This window comes from Schistocerca americana, chromosome 8 (assembly GCF_021461395.2).
Source record: "Schistocerca americana isolate TAMUIC-IGC-003095 chromosome 8, iqSchAmer2.1, whole genome shotgun sequence".
Lineage (NCBI taxonomy): Eukaryota > Metazoa > Arthropoda > Insecta > Orthoptera > Acrididae > Schistocerca > Schistocerca americana.
The window spans coordinates 55,449,476-55,472,739 of NC_060126.1; the positions used below are offsets into that span (position 1 = coordinate 55,449,476).

Genomic DNA, 23,264 nt, shown 5'->3' on the forward strand with positions numbered 1-23,264 from the left:
CTCTCTCTGTACGAACTCGTTACCCTTGTACACCCATCTTTCCGACCAGATCTTGGTCCTTTCCTAGTTTCCTTAGCTAGTGCTGTCTCTTTGAATTTCCTTTCCTCAGAACTCACTATATCAGAAAAAATCTATTTTCTACACTTAAAAATTATTTTTTATCTGCCACTATCATTATTGTTATTATTGTCATTCTTCTTTGTTTCTGCGTTTGGATCATCTAAGGACCACGCACCAATTTCAATTCTTCCTTCTTTGTTTTTCTTTCTTCTTCCTCCAGTATTCTTTCATCTTTTCACTACGTATCCTTTTTCTTTCCTCGAACCATTTTGATCCTGTCTTCTTCTCCCTCCTGCCTTGGAATCCTTCCATTTTTAACACTTTCCTCTCGAAAATCTTTCTTTCTGTTGCATCTTATTGTCTTATTATTATTCCAATGGCCACTATTAGTGGCAGCAGGAGCAGTAGTACAATTACTCTCAGTGTTAACTTTAGTAATTCGCAGTCGGTATCATATTGTCACTATAGACACCCAAATCGTTTTAATGACATTTTTCACATTAAAATTGCTGTTTATTAGGTAACCATGATGTAAAAAAAGTACAGTATCTGCGAAACCCTGATCCGACGTAAGAGAGGGTCTGATGACTCTAACCAGATCAGGTTAAATAAAGAAATCAATTAAAACAACACAATTTTGACTGCATTTTGTAGATAAAATTCGAAGTAAGCAGAGTCAGCACCACACCCGATGTTTGCACTAGAGTAAACATCAGCAGACTGTGTTTGAAGTTCGTAATTTCCATGTAAGATTGGTTCACTATCAACTTAGACAAACAAGTCTTTGAATGATATTCCCATCTGTTGTCCCATACAATAGCATAAAACTTCTTTGGAAATTCGTTTCTATTCACTCTATTATTTCTATTCATTCCATTTCACGGTATCTAATTTCATTGCTATTAACGTGATATTTCCACGTTTTACATGTGCCGCGTTAGTTAGTAATGGCGTTCACCTTTGCAGTTAAACTTTCTCTCTATTGTTTAACCTGGTGGGTACCGAACTGTGTAAACACTAAACAGAAAATACAAATATTTGTTTGGCGGTCTGATTCATTAGCGCTTCATCCCCAGCACAGAACCCCACTAAACTGTCCTATATTTCAGATGTTACGATTTTCACACACTCGCCAGAAGGCACATAGTGACAAACAGCGCATTGATTTTCAATCAGTTCGTTGTAAGAACAGCTTTACAGAAACTTTTTGCAGAATCCCTCCTTTGATAACCTATGCTGAGATGAATTTTCTGTGAAGCGCTTCGCATATGTAACCCTGTACGGAAATATGACTTGGGATGTGTCATTACAAGAGGGGGAGTGAGAATTCACTTTTGCAGTCGAGGCTGTTGCTGTGTCAGTTAGCTACATTTGGTTCCACACTTGATAAAGGAATGAGCAGCTTGTAGATTAAAACGCAAAGTTGGGTGCACGTCATGCGCAGAATGCAAAGACAGGGTATAACGAAAAGGAATGGCCAAACTTCCGGGCAACATTCCTCAAAAATGAAGAAATACAATATTTTATGTGGACATCTGCCCTTAAACACTTTATTTCCATGTCAGTACTCATGTTATACTTCTTTTCATAATCACATTAATCATGGGAAAGACACAGAAACAGAAAGTACCAGCCCATACGTGAAATGTTTTCTTACATGAAGTGTTCAAAATATCGTCTTATCTACGAACTGGTTAGAATGTACAGTCAGTTGTAATTCTTAGGTTCAGCGTCAGTATTTGTGGGTCTGTAGGAACGAAGGTAATGTTGACAAGTGATTCACGTCATTGTTCATTTTGACACGCTCTACCAGCATCAAGCCCATATCATCCACCAACGTAGCTTCACGTACACTGCAATGGAAGTGTACTTACACACAGAGCTGCCAGATATTCATTCGCTGTACAGATTAACGGATGGTAAAATCTGTGGCGCTCAACATTGGCATGTGCAGAGATTTCCATAACGACGGTGGCCCTATAGAAAGCTGTTTGAAGCAACTCATCGTCGCCTTAAGGAAGATGGGACCTTTGAACCCACTACTGGTGACTGGGAAAGGGTTAAAAGGGCGAGGGTGCCTCAGCTGAGGAGGAACTTCTTCTTATTTTCAGGACAACCCTGGCGTCAGCGTAAGACAAATGGCTGCAGCAAGTAATGTCCACCACATGACTGAGGAGTGCTATGCGAGACCCTGATGTACGCGCACCGTGAATAGAATGTGGAAGCACTGTCAGTGGCTGATTCTTTTGCACGGATACACTTCTGCGAATGATTGATGCATATCTTTTTTAATATGCTGTATATTAAACAGGCCTAGCAATGCGAGCGTATACTTACCAATGGACGGTCTGGAAATAATAATTGGTAGTCTGGAGGCGTAATCGGCTACAAGTTTCTCAGCAAGGTTCTTGGATAACACGTACGTGTTAGGCAAGTTTCCCAGTAATCTGTTGGCAGAACCAAAACACATAAGTCAAAAGAGAAATCTTAAGGAAATGAGAGAGTGTTTAGGGGAGACATTTCTTTGCGTAACGAAACTAGGTGCACCGTTTCGCCACATGTGTTCGCTGACTGTTTTGACGCTACTGACATTCAGAGACGGTATTCAAACTGCCGTGTGATGAACGTTGTTTCAAAGATGTTGCTGAAAATGTCGTCTGTTTATATTAATGCACAGCTGGTATCTGCGCACTAATGTTTGTCTAACACACTCAAAACAATCAGGTGCTTCACTAATATTGGCTGAAGCTTTAGACTAGCAAACCAGACCCTCTGGAGTGTCAGTGCAGTCAGGCAAGGATTACGGTTCCAGACCGACGAGACCCTGGACGTCAGAGAGCATTTGGAGATTGTTGTTGGATTTGGAGGGGACCACCACTACTGTGACCATCGGTTTCTTCTGACATTACTCTTAATGTGGCCGGGAGATGAAGCGTTTGGTGTTAGAAACATCGATAGACACTCTAGAAGGGCTGGTTGCCCGAATTCTGTCGTTCTGTGAATGGGTTTACAAGAGGTGGCTGCTTGAGGAAATACATATCACAACAAATTAGCATCTTTCAAATGGAGCCCGTTTGCAGATGATATTTTTGAAGTTACTGTGTAAATTTTACTTCGGAACGCTTTGGCGCGATCGGAGAGTACGTGATTGGAAACTTTGCTTTTCCATTGCACATCGCCTTCATAACTGCTTTGTATGCTAGATTGAAAATTTATTCTGATGTTGTTTCGTAAATCTTTTCTCTTGCCGTTTCTCTCTGAGTTTTACATAGTACATTGAATTTTGGCAATCTCAGTTCGATTGCCAGTTACCGAGAGCACCATCAGTGTCCGCGTCAGTAATACCTTGCGTAGATATACCTATATGAGCAAATTACTTTTTGTCTCATAAGCGAATTTTCCAGAAACACAATAGCAGATCTTCATTTCCATAACCGCACCCCCATGCCATTTTTATAAAAGCTCTCAGCTACAACCTCCCACAGCACCAAATCTATTTTTGTTGCTTTTTTTATAATTTACCATTTCTTAGACGTAAGTTAATGTTGCTGTGACTGTGTGCAGTTCGAACTTTTATATGTGAGCTGGGAGTGGATTTCGGTCAGTCCTGTGCAGGCAGCCAAAAATGTGTCAAACATTCAAGATTTTTCCACTCGTAGATAGACGAGTGGAGGCGCGTTATCCAAGTTCGATGCCTGTGGACATTTTTCAATTACTCAGTAACTACAGAGAGCAAAAACATTCTTTTTTCACAAGTTATCCTTACAAGAAATTACCTTTTCCGCGTTAAAGGTACAATTATGCGCTATTTGCTTCCAGAGCTTAGCCATTTAAATTAATTATTTTACTCAATCTACATTCTGACTACTACGACGCCAGATCAGATATCAAAACAAGCTAACAGCAATTAAATTTCTCTATATTTACAACACTTTTCTAGCAGTGCTTTGAGAATCTATACAAAAGAGAAAAAACTTCAGAAGTTACAGCTCTCCAGAACATTCTATTGACTCAGAATCTGCCACATAAAAAAATGAAATGTTTGAGTTTCTCTTTAAGGTTGTGACGCAAACATTCATAAAGAGTTAATGTGATTTTTGCCTTAGGACATTATGTATATTCTCCTTTCATAGCTAAACTTGGCGTTCACTGTGCAACACTGCGTTTCTGGTCCATGGACATGTTTTTTTTAGTAATTATCCACCTTTGTAACATGGTCCTTTGCCAGCCAAAGGTCACCAAATTCGGAGTATTCTTTGTTATAAATTTTAATCTCTTTTGCTACAGAAACAAATAATGAAAATGATCGGCAGCTGAAAGGTATAAAATTTTGATGGTGCACAGTAGCAACCAGTCACCATTTGGTTTTAGTTTACTTTAGTAAAAGGACACCAAGTGTTTTGATTTGCAAAGCGATTTATTTCCATGTGCTATAAGATGGTCAGAACACATACTGAACCAAAATATTCTGCGTGTCGTCCAACAAAGTTGAATAAAAATCGAGGTCGGAGTGAGTGTATTTGTGAACATTATGAACAACGCAAGTATCATCCGTTCGAGAGAGACGATAAGAACAAATGTCTCTAGTAGTCATTTCTCGGCATCTCAGTTTTGCTCCTACGTCCACACGTTTGGAAAACACGGAAACCGTCTGAAGATGAATTTATAAATTCTAAACGGGTAACGGTGCTTATTTAATATGTAAAAAAACACAAACTGTGCCTGATTCCTGCTATGTAACATCAACAATCTGTACAACTTAACCACCGCGATTCTCGTATGCAAGCAATGTTGTTGTTGGACAAAACAGCAAACACGCACAAAATCGAGGAAAACAAATTCCTGACAACAACATGTTGCTGACAGTTTGTTTATTATCGAAGCTTGGGAATATAATTTCACCATGTGAAAGTAGCGGCTAACTCAGATGAATTTCATTCAAAAGTTGTTGCCAACTGAAAAGTATGAGGAACAACCATTTACATGCTGTTATATTTCTATAATCTACTGCTTCCCACAACGGAAGGAAAAAATAACAGAAGCGCCAGGAAAATACAAAACTATCGACAAAAAATATTGAGAATATCGCTGTCGAACTCCGTAGCTAACGCTCGACCGTGTAGTCACCATTGACCTGAGATTCATGTCGGAACTGATAATGCCAGTGGTGGTAGATTTTTTTGTTACCAATATGTGAAATATTAAATTGCGAATTCAATTAAGTATTTACACATTAAACTGCGGTTAGTCGCCCACAGAGAAGTGTAAAAACTAATGATACTACGTTACTATATCCAGAATGATATCAGCGCACACTCCGCTGCCGAGTGAAAATCTCATTCTGGAAACATCCCCCAGGCTGTGGCTAAGCCATGTCTCCGCAATATCCTTTCTTTCAGGAGTGCTTGTTGTGCTAGTCTCGCAGGAGAGCTTCTGTAAAGTTAGGAAGGTAGGAGACGAGATACTGGCTGAAGTAAAGCTGTGAGGAACGGGCGTGAGTCGTGCTTCGGTAGCTCAGATGGTAGAGCACTTGCCCGCGAAAGGCAACGGTCCCGAGTTCGAGACTCTGTCGGGCACACAGTTTTAATCTACCAGGAAGTTTCTTTACGTTACTATATGTTACCCGTAACAAGGACCACACACGAAGCTTACGATAATTTAACACTCTAAGCGCCAAGCCCGTAAAATTTACGGGCCTGGGATCGCGCGAAAATCACCAAGCCCGTAAAATTTACGGGCCGCTACATTTAATTTCATTCAAAACACTGCAACGTTATTTCTACGGGTTTGGCCAGCGCTATACGTTTTTCAGATGTTTATTAACAAAATGCGTCCATAGATGTCACGGCAGCGCTGTAATTCATGTTAAAACTTATCTTTGCGTTCTCAGTCTGTATATCATTCAGTTGTTTGTCATCATGTTTCGGCGCGGTTTATCAGACGCAGAAATTGCGGATTTGATCAATCATAGCGACACTCTGGATAATGTAGAGAGTGATTCAGACGATTCTGAATGCAATGGTGTGTTTGAAGGTACGTATTTCCGAATTTTCCACGTAATTGTGCAGTACGCACATATCTGTTGAACATGTGTAAACGATGTATGTAGTTACACATAATGTGATATCCTTTTTAGAAGACGAGATTGATGACAGTTTGTCTTCAGATGAAGACGAGAATGATGTTGAAGGTGTTGCTTCAAATCCAGCAGCTGTGCCGTATCCGAAAGACAGTGAGTGGACTGCAGTTGACACCTACCGACCTCTGCCTGTCAACACGACACCCAGGCAGATACTAGTGGATATTGATGAGTCGAGTTCTGTACTGGATTGCAGTAAAGTGTTCCTTACTGACAGTGACGTAAATGAACTCAAGAGACAGACAAATTTGTATGCATCACAGACAATACAGAAGAAAAGAAGAGGAAATAATCTGAAGCCCCATTCAGTTTTGAGTTCGTGGAAGCCAGTGACTATAAGTGAGATGAGGCGTTTCTTGGGTATTATTTTCCACATGTGTGTTTCGAAAAAGCCCAAAATTGCGGACCATTGGAGCACTAATCCTGTTCTTAGTTGTAACTTTTGTCCCCATGTCATGAGCCGTTTGCGTTTCACTCAGATACTGTCATGCTTGCATCTTGTTGACAATTCAAATCAGAAAAAACCAGGCGAAGATGGATTTCATCCACTTTACAAAGTTTTGCCATATTATAATAATTTGAAGGAGCGATGTATCCAGGCATATCGTCCCTCAGAAAAAGTGACAATTGATGAAGGAATTTGCCCATTTCGAGGTCGTGTGAGTTTCCGTGTTTACATGCAAAATAAGCCTCATAAGTATGGACTGAAAGTATATGCTGTTGCTGAAGCCAGTAGTGGCTATGTTGTAAATTTTGAAGTTTATGCTGGTAAGCATATTGTTGACAATTCTTCGTCTGCGGTTATTTTGCGATTGTTGTCTGACAGCAGCTTGCTGAACAAAGGCCACACTGTGTATTTAGATCGATTTTATTCCAGTCCAGAGCTATTTCAGCAACTGGCAGAGAAAGGCACTGGAGCTGTTGGTACTGTGAACAAATCCAGGAAAGGATTGCCTAAAGATTTAGTATCTGCTAAGCTGAAAAAGGGCGAAATGTCTTTTCGGCGTAAAGATAATGTATTGGCAATGAAGTGGAAAGATAAGAGAGATGTGTATACATTGTCTACAAGGCATCAAGCAACATTTGGTACGCATACTAAGAGAAATGGGTCTGTAGTATTGAAACCACTTCAGGTACTTGATTACAACCTCAATAAAATTGGAGTGGATATTGGAGACCAACGCCTGCAGTACAATCCGTTCCAGCACAGAACTGTGAAATGGTGGCGAAAATTATATTTCCATTTGCTGCTTATGGGAGTATCAAATGCATTTTGGCTGTACAATGCAGTGCACAGGAAGAAAATTACAATAACAGACTTTATAACAGTGCTTGCAGTTCAGCTTGTTGAAGACGACACACTTGAATTCATTCCAAGAAATGAAGGAACTGTAGGTCGGCTAACAAAGAGACATTTTTTGCAGCACATACCTGCAACTACTAAGAAGTATGCTGCTCGTGTGTGTCACGTGTGCAGTTCCAGGAGCAAGAAACAGAGTGGCAAGGCTTCTCGCAAAGAGACACGATACGAATGTGAACAGTGTGGCGTTGCACTCTGCCTGGAACCTTGCTTTAAAATTTTCCACACTAAAAAACAATATGATTCTGTGTGAAATTTATATGTAATACTGTATACTATCAGAAACATGTAATGTAGTGCCACAATTTTGGTTAAAAATAAATCACAATTGTATTCCCTTATTCGTATGACTTTTTCTAAATTCTTAAAACATCTAAGTGATTTCTATAACTGTACCTTAAAGCTGTGCATTGTAAAGTAGTTTCTTTCACTCAGAATTAAAGTAGAAATGTGCAGCTTCAAGATGGTACCAAATTTGCCACAATCCAAACAGTAGATTTGATGCAGTAATTTTTTTAATATTGGTAAAATTGCCCGGTTTCTAGGGACGGGTGCATAAAATAGGCCTGGTACAGAGAGTGTTAAACGGACGGATCGTGGCGAAAGATCTATTAGAAAGTTCTTGGAAGTTCTGCCTACACGTAAAATCAGTTAAAGAGTCATAGTATTACTTTAAATCTCTTCTGGACGAGGTTTGGTGTCGAAACTGAAGACAGCAGACAGAAAGCAGAAATAATTAAAATCCGCATACAGGAAAGTGCGGGTAGGACCAGCGCTCTGACGGTTCCGCACAAACGTAACTACGAGTATAGGTAGGTCAGCTAGAAATTTTGATGAGTGGATCTGCGAGTATCAAAATATGTGACATAAATGGTTATGTGTTTTGACTGCACTGACGTACAACCTTCAATTTCTTACATCGCCAGGGGATCACAGACTGTAGTATTTTATATAAATGTCAACTTCAAACATCTATCTGCTCATAAGGAAAAGGGTCTTAAAACACTGACAGACAGACAGACAACAAACTGATGCTATTACGGTTCCGCATCTCATATGAAAAATATAGCGATTGCTTATCAATATTTAGTACCTTATACATAAAACTATAGCAAATATTACTACCAGTTAGTTAAAAGTTGTGAGTGTGGGGTTATTCTGCGCAACAGATTAATCTGAGATGTACCCTTTACCCTGTGGCTCCTGCAAGATGCAATTTGCACCCCTACACTACTACAGGAGTCAGACAGATGCTCCTAACGTTCTAAAGAGAAATGCCTGAAAAACTTTCAGCTATAAATATCTTCTGGAGTCGTCCGCTGTAAGAAAATGACACAAAAATTCACAAAATTTCTTACATAACTAGTGGGATACTTGGGTACTGGAGTAGTGCTAGTTAGTGTAAGAAAAACATGAAACTAACGAAAGTTATAATTTATTATGCAAAAATTCTGAGAAATCACAATGGCACTTTTAGTTGTGAATTGAATAAGTTGTATCCTGGTTCTTTTCGGAATGTGAAGTTACCTCTCAAGGATAGGATTCGCTAATGAAATTTCTATACAAAGTTTAAGATCGTTGTTGACTTGGCAGAATGGCTGAGAGGCGCGCGTACTCAACTTGAATAATTATCCTTTAGAATGTTACTAGGTATGATCGCGTTTGAAATGCAGTGAAGTGTACTGTTTTGGAGGAAATATGGAGCTCGCAATAGCTGTAGCGCACAATACCGTAAGCTGCGATGACTGCTGTCTGCGCCGCTCGCTGCTGACAAATAAGATAACTCTCATTCTATCTGGATTGACCTTCGCCAATCAAACTCTCCCTATGCCTTGATGAAGTCAAGGATTCCTATTCGCCCCTAGTCTAACTATTGGCGTGCTACACCAGTCAGATAACCAGTCCACCGCGACGCCACTCAAACATTCGCTCGCAGACGTTTAACTATAACTCTCTCCATTCACACCGCATAATAAGTGTGACGGCCAACACAGTGAACAACGCTCAATCGCAAGGACTCAATATAGAGAGTTGCACTTCGATTCGCTCTCGACAAGAGGTGCTCTCCCAGTGAAGTACTGAGGAGAGACTTGTTCCTCACTCCAAGAGCGACAACAGAATGGCGCCTCTCCACGCCAGATGCGAAGGGGTATATCTTTCGGTCTCTTCCATTACTCCTTTAGCTCAAGGCATCAGAAATATCGTCTGCCAATCAGCATTGCTCTTCTAAAATGGGAGAATCATGTTTCGTTTAAGGCGACCAATCTGGAAATCTATAGTATCGGCGTTTGGAGTTAGCTGTCTCCCTGTGAAAATCTCTGAAACTGCAAGCTATGTGTAAAGAATGCGTAGGCTGGCCGCTCCCACACAATGTAGCGGAATTTGCCTTTAAGCCAAACATGGGGTCAGTCCTTCTTTCCCTCGGGCGAACACAGTCCACTCCACGGGCGGCCACCGTCCGACGTAGATGGGTTGCGACTGGCCTCCTAGCGTGCGGTTGCCTCTCTTGAACTAAAAGCTCTTGTGACCATCTTGTCTGGAATGTATGTGTGTACGCCAGCCTCGAGTATTTCAACCACGGTGCGCACTTGCGATTTATTAGTTATTTGCATATCGTTTACATGAATTCATACAACATTGACTTTATCTTATCGAGTTTGGGTTCGAATGAAGCGTCGTGATGTGCGGAATATGATTGTGATGGCGAAATATGTAAGCAATGAAGGTCAGGAGACCACGATGTCTTACAAAGTCCAACAACGTACTCCCAACTACTTAATGATACCTGGTGCTAATGAAGCACATAAGCATTTATGATGCCGTCTTGTCGACAGTTTCTTGTCTGTATTAAAAAATAAACAAAGTTTAACCTTGTGTTGGAATGGTATAATGCCGTTTTTAGGAGCACGACACATACATACGCTGATCATCCAGAACATTATAACCAATGACCTAGTAGCCACTATGTCCACCTTCGGCATGGATAACAGCGGCCACGCGTCGTGACATGGATGCAATGAGTCCTTGGTAGGTGGTGGGGGGAGTTGGCACCACATATGCACACACAACGCACCTAATCCCCGTAAATTCTGGGCAGGAGGGTGATAAGCTCTGGCCCCATGTTCAACACAGCCCAGATGTGATGCATTAGGTTCAGATCTGGCGAGTTAGTGGTCCAGAATATCAATTCCAACTCGTCACTGAGTCCCTTGAACCACTCCATCCCTCCTGGCCTTGTCACATGGCGCATTATCTAGCTGAAAAACGCCACTCCCTCTGGTAAACATGATCATCATTAAGGGGCCTGCAACCAGTGTACGATACTCCTTGGCCGTCATGGTGCCATGCACGAGCTCAACTCTACCCATGGATGCCCACGTGAATGGTCCCCAGAGCATAATGGAGCCGCCGTCAGCTTGTATCCGTCCCGCAGTATAGGTGCCAAGGAGCTGTTCCCTGGAAGACGACGGCTTCGCGCCCTCCCATCAGCATGATGAAAAAGGTATCGGGATTCGTCAGACGACGCAACGCTCTGCCACTGCGCCAACGTCCAGTGCCGACGGTCGCGTGCCTATTCCAGGCTCAGTTGCCGATGTCGTGATGTTGACATTGGGACATGCATGGGTCGTCTGCTGCGGAGGCCCATAGTTAGGATTGCTCTGTGCATGGTGTGTTCAAACACACTTGTACTGAGCCCAGCATTAAAATATGATGTTATTCCCCCCCACAATTCGCTGCCTGTCCTGTTTTACCACCACAGCCTACGACATTCGACATTTCTAATAGGGTTTGGAAACGCAACCCCCCCCCCCCCCCCCACGTTTGCACGTGGTTTTGCCATGTGTTGAAGACTCTCACCAGAGCACTCCTTGAACACCCAACAAGTAGGCTGCTTCCGTAATGCTCGTGCCGAACCTCAGGACAATCACAATCTGCCCTCGCTCATATTCAGATATTCAGATAAATCGCGCGACTTCCCCATTCTGCACACGGACAGTATGCTCAACGATACTACACGCACCGTGTTTGTGTCGGTCTAGCAGTCATTCCTTGCCACACTGCTATCGCCTGGACAGGTTTATATCGGTACCAGGTCGGTGGTCATAATGTTCTGGTTGATCAGTATATTTCCTCATACACGTATGCAAGTCACGAGCACTTGGTTCCCATTTTTTTTACGGAGTACTGGTTTTCTTTAAGATTAACTATCCACAAATGTTCGAAGCTTCGACAACTGTTAGGATATATTTTAGCCACCAGTGAACAAAATAGTGTCTATTATTGTGACTCCGTCCAAGTTCCAGTCCAAGTGAGGCAGAGCTCTTTCGTTGGTAGGTTAATGAAGACTTCAGGTTTTGAAAAAAACTTCCAATTTCGCAGAGGGTACTACATTTCGTAGTCACCCTAACTGTGCTCATTTGAGCAGTTCTGAGCGGGTTACATAACTGCACCAGGTCGCACTGACTTCTTCTAACAGTCAGGTCCGCCTCTTTGGTGTATTCATGCTCGAAGGACCGCTGAAACATAGTACAAAGGTATCCCTCAGAACGAAAACGCCATCTTTGTGAAAAATACCAGTTTCAGAACTAATTGCAATTAGGAGAGGCAAAAATTACGAACAATATTTATACATCGTGGAATTACTACTGTCTGTTCCGAATCTTTCGTTCGCCCTCGAGACACACATAAATCACAATCCCGTACAACGTTTTGTCCCAATGGACGATTTTGCAGTTTTCCTCCTCCAGTACTTCAACAGCAACTTCTCAGTGGCAACTTACAGCGCAGAGGATATATGAATGGGCGGCAATCACGTGTTTTACATTTTCTGCAGAGGAGTGTGTGTTCGTTCTAATCGTTCTCATCGCATTTTTAATTTATGTGAATTGCATATTTGGAACACCACTCTCCCTTTTAAAGACGCTGTGCGGTTTTTGTCTATAATTTTTGACTCCAAACCATCTTGGTTACCATACATGAAGGACCTGAACGCAAGATTCAGCAAGACACTGAAAATTTTGATGTGTCTTGGGGAGGTCTTGGGGAGCGGACAGGTAGCATCTGCTCCAGTTTCACTGGGCTTTCGTGCGATCACGGTTGGTCTATGGGTGCACAGAGTACGGGTCAGCGAGGCCTTCATACATGAAGATCATTGACGCCGTACACCATGCAGGCTGGCTACGGGCACTTTTACAAGGCCTGCTTTCAGGAGTTGGGCTGCTTCACGGTATGTTTATTCCCTCATGAAGTTCGTGGTAAAGAATCCACCACCGTTCAAAAGGAACAATGATGTACATAATTACAATAGCAGAGGAAAAAATGATATTCATTACTCTACCTTAAGTTTGTCTTTAGCGTGAAAACGGGGTACAAAACACTGCAACAAAAATATTTAATCACTTACCCAGTGATATAAAACTTCTAACAGACAGCAAAGTAAAAGTTGAAAACAAACTGAACAGTTTTACAGACTTCGATCTTATTGCATCGACGTAATACTTCAGCTGATGATATGTATGAGAAAAACTACCATCACAGCTGTATTTTTAGAACGTCTTTATTGTATCACACGATTAGTTTCAGCGGCACATTAGCACTATCCTCAGGCTCCATCTCTGCCGAACGAGTATTTGATTCCCTTTGCGCATTTACGGTGGGATCCTTGTCACGTGGGCTGGCTTTCGTCAGGATTATACAGTAGAGTGACTCACGACACACCCTCACAGCTTTAGTTAAGCTATTATCAAGTGATATAGGTGCCACCATGTTGTAATCTATCCGATTATTTAGCTGTGTATATCGTGACCCGTTGGTTGAACTGTTTAGCATTGCTCCAAGATCTATAGGTCCGATCTCCAGTGATTTACAGGAAAGCGAAGCTCACAATAAGATGAGGCAAATTTAAGAACATTGTAGCACAATAGATAACGTCTTATTGGAAGAAAACTACTAGAAGTGACCCAATTCAACACCACTCACCACTCAGATATATCATCACACATCAAACATGTGAATTTCCTATTGAACTAAGCATGAAACATTTAATGAGTCGACAAAATACTGTAATTACGAAATATAACCTTGGCCCAGACACACATCAAAGCACAACATGAAACTATGCCAGTGACTGTGAAAACGATAAGTTGTTTAAGGAAAGAATCCGGGAAAGTAAGTGCGAACACCAGGAGATTCGTAAAGTGCATGATGATAGCAGTTAGCTGGACGCAATTGTTAAAACTGTGTAATTACACCCAGATGTAAGTCAATCGCCTCATGTACCCCTCAGCTCAGGGAATGAATCACCATCTCATGGTTACTACTCTTAAACAGTGTAAGTGTGGAAGACAGCAACAGCAACGGCTGGAAATTCCAAGTCCACCTCAAGTACTGTATTCTGCTCTAAGTTGGAGTCGTCCCTCTCTGCATTTCTCTGCAATTACCTGAAGGAAGTGTTTTCTTCTTGGCAGCATTTGTGGTCTGACTTTACTTTTCTAAAGAGTGGCTGGCTCTGCCAGCGTAGGAACCTCACCAATCAATTTCAACAAGCATGAGTCCTGACTAATAATAATTTCGTAAGTAAGTTTAACAAATTTCTTCTCTCGCGGATGGTCTGATGTGGAAAGCATGACAGAAAATTTCTCCCACTACATGTCAGGTTTCTAACCCCGGTCAACCAAAGTGCTTGCAGGTAGACACAGTGGATAGCGTGCCTTCTGCTGAAATAATTATTGTGAGCTAATCAGTCTCTGTTACTCGGATTTAAGCGAACATTTCTTGTGTCATAGCCGTGGATAACGGCCACTCCCGCTTCTGGCTTTTCAGATTTTTTCTCTCTGAAAAGGATTCTTCCTAGCGTGTCACACAGTGCTGTTTTTATGAAATGCAGGCCGTCCCAACACGCTTGCTGCGTGGAGATGGGACACAGCAAATTCCTTGTCCTCTAACTGCTCGGGAGGAAGGAACGAAGATTGGGTTTAACATCCCGTCTACATCGAGATAATTAGAAACGGAGCACAAGCTCAGATTGTGTCAAGGATGGGGAAGGAAGTCGGCCGTGCCTTTTCAAAGGAACAATCCAGGCATTAGCCTGGAGTGATTTAGGGAAATCGTGGAAAACCTAAATCTGGAAGGCCAGACGCGAGTTTGAACAGTCGTTCTCCCGAGTGCGGTCCAGTCGTGTTAATCACGGCGCCACTTCGCTCGGTTAAATAACTGCTCGGGGGCTGTCTTCAATGCCGAACAAGCTTAGGACTCTCTTATCCGTCTAGGCTAAGTTCCAAGTCATGAACCAGCTAAGAAAGCTCCCAATCTGTTGAAAATAGCAGGTAGCCTTCACTGTGGTAAAAGGAATGGGAGAAGAAGTAATTGGCAGTAGTGAATGTTGTCCTCATGCACCAAAACACCGAGATGGTCTATCGACACATCTGAAGTAGGAAAGTCTTTCGGCCCAGGCCATGCATGATTCACACTCCTGGTTTCCTCGTATGAAGGTGTTTAGCGAACGCGATTTTACCGAAAATACACGTGATTTTTTCATATGAACATGCACACACTCATTCTTCTGGTGGCCAACATTGAGAGGACAGCTGTTCTAAGTATGTTAGAGGGGAATTAGTGCTAGCTGTGAAGTTGCTAGAAGAAACATTCATTACTTATTAAATACGTTGCGAATGGTCTACAGTATACCTCTCGTTTAATTTTAGGATGCAAGCATTGCATCTTATTGTGAGACAAACAGAATTCACCAACTGTTTAGTGTAGTTAGTAAGAGGGCAACCTACTCTTCAGACAAAAACTGACTTTCGGGTTCTCTACAAGAGGGACAGGGCTGTGGCAAAGAGAGTAGCAACAGCAGGTTATTTCATCAGCATACACAAAATCTACAAAACTTCTTCAGTACACATACATACATACACACACTCTCTCTCTCTCTCTCTCTCTCTCTCTCTCTCTCTCTCACACACACACACACACACACACACACACACACACACACACACAAATATATATATTTCGCTCACTCACAAGACAGCAGAGAATTGTACTTCCCTTAAAACCTATCAGCCAATTATTATGTATTCCAAAGCTGTCCTGTCTCTGTGTGCCACTTGCAATTCAGAAAAGACTGCTGTTGTGTCTTTGTACCCACTTGGTGCTAGATGCAATGGACCTTCAAACAGAATGTCAAAACATTATACCCAGGCGCAAATAGTCTGTACTGTTGTTCTATAAAAGTACAGATCACATGTGGCTCACTTGCTTGCGATACTGATCTAACGGGTTTAAGGAACACATAGTGATCACTGGCGTTCGATTATTTTACGAAAGGAAAATGGAAATTCCGGTATAACATGGGGAAGAGTTGGCATTTTACACCCACGATAATGTAGAATGTCGTAACAATATTACTATATGGAAAATAATACTCAAAATTAAAATTACCGAATGTTCTTGGGTAGAAGCAGTGTCCAACATTGTACAGACTCCAGTTCCGTGGTATACTGATCACCACATATGCCGGCCCTGATCATCTGACGCATTCGGGAGGACGACGGTTCAATCCCGTCTCCGGACATCCAGATTTAGGTTTTCCGTGATTTCCCTAAATCGCTCCAGGCAAATGCCGGGATGGTTCCTTTGAAAGGGCACGGCCGATTTCCTTCCACATCCTTCCCTCACCTGAGCTTGCGCTCCGTCTCTAATGACCTCGTTGTCGACGGGACGTTAAACACTCAGCTCCTCTTCCTCCTGATCATCTGGCTCTGGCAGGTACTGTGTTGGTGTTAGCCAAACTAAGCCGATTCTTTGATAAAAAATGCAGCCAATTTACGTATGTGAAATAACATTGTGGCACTTAATTTAAAGGTCCATTGTGCCATGCATCAAGTGGGAACAATGATTGAACGGCAGTTGAGTTTTGTCTTCATACACGATAAGTGAGCCACACATGGTCTGTACTGTTCTAGAACAAATCTTCACGTATTTTGGCAAATAATGCAGACGAATTTCTATTTCTTTAAAGGACGCTTTTTACGTCTGCACACATATCAAATTACAGACAGTGCCAAGTGTGACTTAATCTGTTAGTTACATCTGTAGTGGCATTAAGTGAGCCACATGTGTTCTGTACAGTTGTAGAACAATACTGCAGTCCATTTGGTCTCATCTCGAGAGGCCTTGGAGTGCTCAACGGTACCGACCGACCGCCGTGTCGGCCTCAGCCGATTGCTTTAACTGGATGCAGATGTGGAGAAGCATGTGGTCAGCACACAGCTCTCCTGGACTTAGTCAGTTTTTGTGACTGCAGCCATCACTCCTCATGTAGCTCCTCAGTTGGTCTTAGATGGGTTAAGTGCACCCCACTTGCCAACAGCGCTTAGCAGACTTGGATGGTCCCAAGGACTAGCCAGCCACTGCAGATGTTAACTTCGGTAATCTCACGGGAACCAGTGTTACCATTGTGGGAAGGCTGTTGCCTAAGTACAGACAATTTAGAGCTGGAAATAATGTGATTTTTAATGTGCGGGCCAGAGGTGTCTTGTACCAAGTGTGAACAAAGACTGAACCAGTGTTTTTATGCCAAGTGGGGGACTGGGAACAGAGAAGTTTGCAATGCATATTGATCGTTTCGTTTCTAATGGCGGTAAATATTGGACTGTTAATGAAGAACAAAATGTGTGTGTGTGTGTGTGTGTGTGTGTGTGTGTGTGTGTGTGTGTGTGTGTGTGTGTCTTGTGTGGGTGTCTGATTGTGTGGGTGTGCACATGTGCATGTGCTGCTGATGAAGCTTCTTGCGTTTTGTGAATGCTAACTATTAAAACAAGATAGCAGCCCAAGAGGACATATTAACTAGAATTTCATTTTTTATGGTGGTAAAATGCTGGTTGGTGATTGGAAGAGGAAAAGGTGGTTGTGCGTGAAATAGTGTGTGTATGTGGTGATGAAGCTGTGAGGTTTCTGACAAAAGTATCCCAACACCACCACTCTTGCTCCCACAGAGCTGCCTGTGAATGTAGGGAACCCAAAGGTCAAAGGTCGGCTAGTGTCCAAAGAGCTGTATACCGAAATATTACAGCTGTTTCATGGCAAATACATGGGCTGTATTCTCGAACTAGTAAATGTATCGTGTATTCACTATCTTTTGTATTGGCAACTTTTTTTGTGTTAATTAACGACCACAACTAAAGCCACGATTTGTTCATATTATAGATGTGGAACTGGGATTAGCTGGTGTCTGTGAGTTCTGTAATTAAATCATAATCTAGTTAGCAGCTGACTAGTAATTCAACAGTTTTCAGGCCTACATGGATGTCCTTGGTTCTTGTGTTCTTTCTTTATAATATACTTTCTCTCCCTTGGTGCTTTTCTAACTATGACTGATGTATAGCCTGGTGTGACTGGTACCTCAGAAACACAGTGTGTGTGCCTTCAGCTGTCGGCCTTGTGTACATCTGCAGTTGTAGCCCCCATTGATTTTGATTATTTATGTTTACAGTACAGTGTACATAAGAGTATTTAGCAGTTTCTCGACCTAAGCCAATAATATACTACATCTTCTGTTCAATGGTCCCAAAAACTCGTAATTGCATAATTTGCTACAATTAATGCTATGCATACTGCGAACATTAGTATTTTCTTTCAGCATGTAAGGTAAATTCGTCGCTCCAAGAGTCGATGAGACGTGGAACACTTTCACAGAGCAGCTGTTGTGCATAGTTATACGTCCAAGTTAGAAGGTCACAATTTGAGCCAAAATTCTCAGTAAATATTTATGCAATAAAGCTATAGTTTAGTCTTTATTATCAAATCAACTCAGTGCATTAAGAGAATGTCTAGTTCGAGTCAGATTAGTTTCTAATTTACAAGTATTCCCTTACGATTCAATTTCAAGCATAAAGTTTTTAGTGTGTATTTTATATTGTTTAGGCACAGAACTGTCATATCCCTCTCAGAAAGTTATAATATTTTGGGTAACTGGTCCTATGTTGTTATCTGATAAATCTCAGAAATTATGTTAGTTTACTGGCAGACAGTTATTTGTGCCAGAGAATGCAGTATATCGAAACTGTAACATTGTGCAATATGGTATAAAGTCAGTGGGGCAGAACGTACTGCACTGTGCTCATGCACTGGATGCATAGCTGATCACACGAAGCGACTGAGAAATACATTCTGTCGTCTACCACTGGCTGTCTGGAGCTTATCATTGTAAGAATTTGTTGTCTTTGCTGACCTCTGACTGACTAACATTTGAGGACAGAGAAGATAATATCTGAGGGTGGACGCGGAGGGAGAAAGGTGTATGTGGAATGAGAGTGTGGCTTACTCTATTTCAGTTATGTCATTATTTTCATATTGCTTGTGATTAAGTGTGGTACGCAGTTCACAATAGCAGTTAATGAAAAATATTTTGGAAGCTCTAAAATCTCATAACTGTTCAAATCGTAGTGATCCTCATTATAGCAAGGGTGACTCTTATCAACAGAGCTATGACCATGTGATAGGGGAACCATACCAAAGAGTGCGCAGTTAAGGAATAACCGTAAATATCTGGGTTATTATCAACAGAAAAACAAAATTATTTTAGGTTTATATTTATTAACACAAAATCCTGTGTTCAGAAAACTATAGCAACGGAGAGCTAATAACTTTTAGTTTTTCAAAAATACAAAAAACTGGAAATGCGCACTCTTTCATTCACCTGCGGTTAAGAGTGTTCAAAACATGCCCAAAGAGTAAGCATTTAGCAGGTGTCACAAATGAACTCAATATCACTCTCAAATGAAGAACACTGTTCGTACCACAATCTGGATGCACTGGATCCAGTCATCTGGATACGCCAAAATTTATGTTCGCTATTCACAGCTTTCAGTTTTTTTCCTTAAAGCAGACTGCTTCGCACCAAGAGCAGCGGCAACCTTTGTTTGCTTTCTCCATTTTCAATTCATTGTCTGGCCTCACTGAGCAGCTCATCAGTTTAATGAGCTCTCTGTCCGATTTAATTTTAAGTCAGTCAGAAACAAAACCTATCCTTGAAACTCCAGAGCACACTCATGAGGTACAAATTTGTTTTTACCCTAAAGAGAGATCGAGCGAGGTTGCGCATTGGTTAGCACACTGGACTTTGGGAGGACGACGGTTTAACCCGCATGCAGCCATCGTGATGTAGGTTTTCTGTGATTTTCCTAAATCGCTTCAGGCAAATGCCGGGATGATCCCTTTGAAAGGGAATGGTCGACTTCCTTCCCTATCCTTCCCTAATCCGATGGGACCGATGACCTCGGTGTTTGGTCCCGTCTTCCATATCAACCGACCAACCAACCATAAAAGGAACAAACGCACTCTTTGGGGACATTATACGCACGCTCATTCATACAGAAACAATGATTCCAAGCGGAGTCAACAGATGGCAGAATACGCCACATTTGCAAAACATGTGGATGCAGCATGATGGATTGCGAGCCAGCGTTTCAAAATGCAGTTAAGAATTAAAGCCTATTGCTCGTGTGTACTGCATACAGTGTTGTAACAAAGTGTTGTGTACATATTTCCGCGTAGTCAGCGCGTACACAACTTTCCCACTAGAGCGCGCCCCGCTAAGCACAACAGCGCAGGCGCAGCGCTCGTCCATCTCCGCACTACGAGATGGCGCTGTCTTGGAGACGGACCAAATTCTACTACCGCCGATCCGCGTATTAATATGTAACGCCGCCAATGAGATTGCTGCCAAAGTAGAACCTTTTCTCCTCGCGGATCACACTCGCGCAGTGATACCTGAATGCTCGAGGTATTATAACGAGTGTACAGACTTATGATTAGTCAGTCTGCATCAGTCTGCATTAGTCTATAGTCAAGTTTCAGTCTGCAACTAATAAGATTATCATATTCCTGTACATAGCCATGAAGAGAAATGTATAGACACTTTGTCAAGTATCAGAGATATGTGAGAATAAGATTAACGTACCAAGACCAAAGGATCTTCAGATTATCAATTGTAAACAGCATCCAGAATCAAGTTACATAATAACTACGCTTTTCATTATTTTAAATAATGTGTGTGAAAATTAATCAAGTTCTGTTTGAAGTTGGTCATCGTCAATCTGCTACTCTAAGCGTGCAAGTGGCATTTCTATCGTCTGACCTAACGGCAGAAGATAAAAACGCCACAATAAGACCATGAGACATATTGCTAACACTCGCCTACTTCATTGGAGCTACAAGTCAAATAATCTGATGGTGTGTGTACCGAAGGTCTTACAGTACGCACACCACACAAAGTACCAGAAATACATCGAGAAAGCTGAAACATGATTCTTACCTGTTTCACTTTGGAAACACAGGATTTCTTCACACAACTTCGACTAGGTGTTTCTGATACCACTCTGAACACAACTACGTCAGTGGCTAGTTGATCAGTTTAGTCAACAGTCAGGAACACAAGCTGCGCTCTCTTTGGAACTGTGCATTCTTTTGTACATTTAGCCTAAGTGCTGTGTAAGGGACACATCCACCCACACCGTCCCACTCTCCCTCCGCGGGCTGTCCTCCTCCTCCGTGAATCCCGCCGCCTCTATCGCTCCTTCCTCCGCACTCGTGACAGGGATACACTCCAACGCCACCGGCAAATACAGCGACACGTACGGAACCTTATTACAGCAACGAAACGCCGGGACTGGCGCCAGACCTGCACACGACTCAATGCCACCCTCCCTATCAACTCCTCCAAGTACTGGTCTGCCTTCCATCGTCTTACTGGTTCCCTTTCCGCTCCCCACTACCCCCTTCTCCATGATGATCGCCCCCTTCCAGACAACCTCAGTAAGGCCAACTACTTCGCTTCCCACCTTTCCGAGGTCTTCTCCATCCCCGATGATCCCCACTTTGATTATTCTCTTTTCCCCACCGTCATGGAACGTGCTGATACCTCAGTCGCTCCACTTGCTCCTAGTCTCCAGTACTTGGGGCAGTTGCCCCCCTCCGACATCAACACTCCCATCACAGCACAAGACATTAAGCTTCTCCTCCAGTCCAAACGCAACACGGCCCCTGGTCACGACTGTGTCACCTACCGTCACCTTCGAGAAAGCCCCTATTCCTTCCTAACTGTCCTCGCCCATCTCTATAATGTCATCCTCTCTACTGGCTTCTACCCTGACCTGTGGAAGACCTCCCGCGTCCTCCTCTTCCTCAAACCCAACAAACCCCCTTCTGCCGCCTCTTCCTATCGTCCCATCTGCCTCACCTCCGTCTTCAGTAAGGTCCTTGAATCCATCCTCTCCCACCGTATCCATCGGCACCTTGCTCAACACCACCTCCTCCCCCTTACCCAGTGTGGCTTCCGACCCTCCTTCTCTGCTGACGACCAACTCCTCAACCTTGTTCACCTTCTGTCCCTCCAGCTCAACTCCCGTCGCTCCGCCATTTTTGTTTCCCTTGACCTCCAAAATGCCTATGACCGTGTATGGCATCCCGGTCTCCTCTTTAAACTCCAAACCTACGCCCTGCCTATCAATTTTGTCCGTCTGGTCGCTTCCTTCCTCTCGCACCGTCCTTCCTATGTCACCCTCCACAACACCAACTCCCGTCTCTTTTATCCCATGGCTGGCGTCCCCCAGGGTTCTGTCCTCTCCCCTCTCCTTTATCTCTTGTATACAGCTGATATGCCCAAGCCACCCCCACCAGTTCACCTTCTCCAATATGCTGATGACACCGCCTTCCTGGCTCTCTATCCTACCCTTCAACGGTCTCAACGTACCCTCCAAACCCACCTTAACCAGTTCACCACTTGGTGTAACCAGTGGCTCCTCCGTCTGAACCCCTCCAAAACCCAGGCAATCATCATAGGCCGTACCACTCGCTCGTTTCGCCTCCAAGATTTCTACCTCACCCTTTATGGTCGTCCTATCCAACTCACCCCCACCCTGAAATACCTTGGCCTCACCCTTGACCGACTCCTCACCTGGACCCCTCATCTCCTGACCATCCAGCAGAAAGCCCATTCCCGCCTCCGCCTGCTGAAACTCCTGTCCGGCCGGACATGGGGATTGCATCCTTCTACCATCCTCCACACCTACAAATCCCTCATCCGTCCTATCCTCTGTTATGCCAGCGTCGCCTGGATCTCCGCCCCCACCCGCTTTTACAAGGCTCTCCAAATCCTTGAACGCCATGCGCTCCGCCTTGCCTTCCGTATCCGCCTTCCTTCCCCCACACGGCTCCTGTATGAACTGATCCCCTTCCCCCACCTCCTCTTGTTCCTCCAACATCTCCGCATCCTTTACATTGTTCGCAGGGTTGATCCCCCCCCACCCTCTGGTTTCCTCCTTCCTCTCCACCCCTCGCCCGTTGCCGCGCCTCTATCGCTGTATCCCTCCCTCTCTCCACCTCCACACCCTCCTTCTCCTTCATCAAGGCAATTTCCAACGCCTCCCCCTCCCGGATGACGAACTTCGCCGTGACATATACCCTTCCTTCCAACTATAACCCGGCCTTGTCCCCCCCCCCCCCTCCCCAGGGCCCCCTTCTCCTCTTTCCTCCTTCCCCCAGAGCGGATTCTCCTCCATCCCCCCCTCCCCTGAGACCCTGCACCCCATACTTGCCTCTCTCCTTCCCACATCCCTCCCTACCTGGCCCTCTTCCGAGCGACCCCCATTCCCCTCCCCCATCTCTTCCCCTCCCTCCCTTCTTCAGGTCTCCCTCATCTCC

General features: G+C 43.3%; 1 protein-coding gene across 1 annotated transcript in view; it reads right to left on the bottom strand.

Annotated features, from left to right (window-relative positions):
• Positions 1-23,264, bottom strand: part of LOC124545523 (putative fatty acyl-CoA reductase CG5065) — a 100,822-nt gene that overhangs the window by 65,595 nt on the left and 11,963 nt on the right. The window contains exon 3 of the mRNA XM_047124471.1: positions 2,398-2,507. Within this exon, the coding sequence (XP_046980427.1) occupies positions 2,398-2,507 (110 nt within the window). The remainder of the gene's footprint in view (positions 1-2,397; positions 2,508-23,264) is intronic.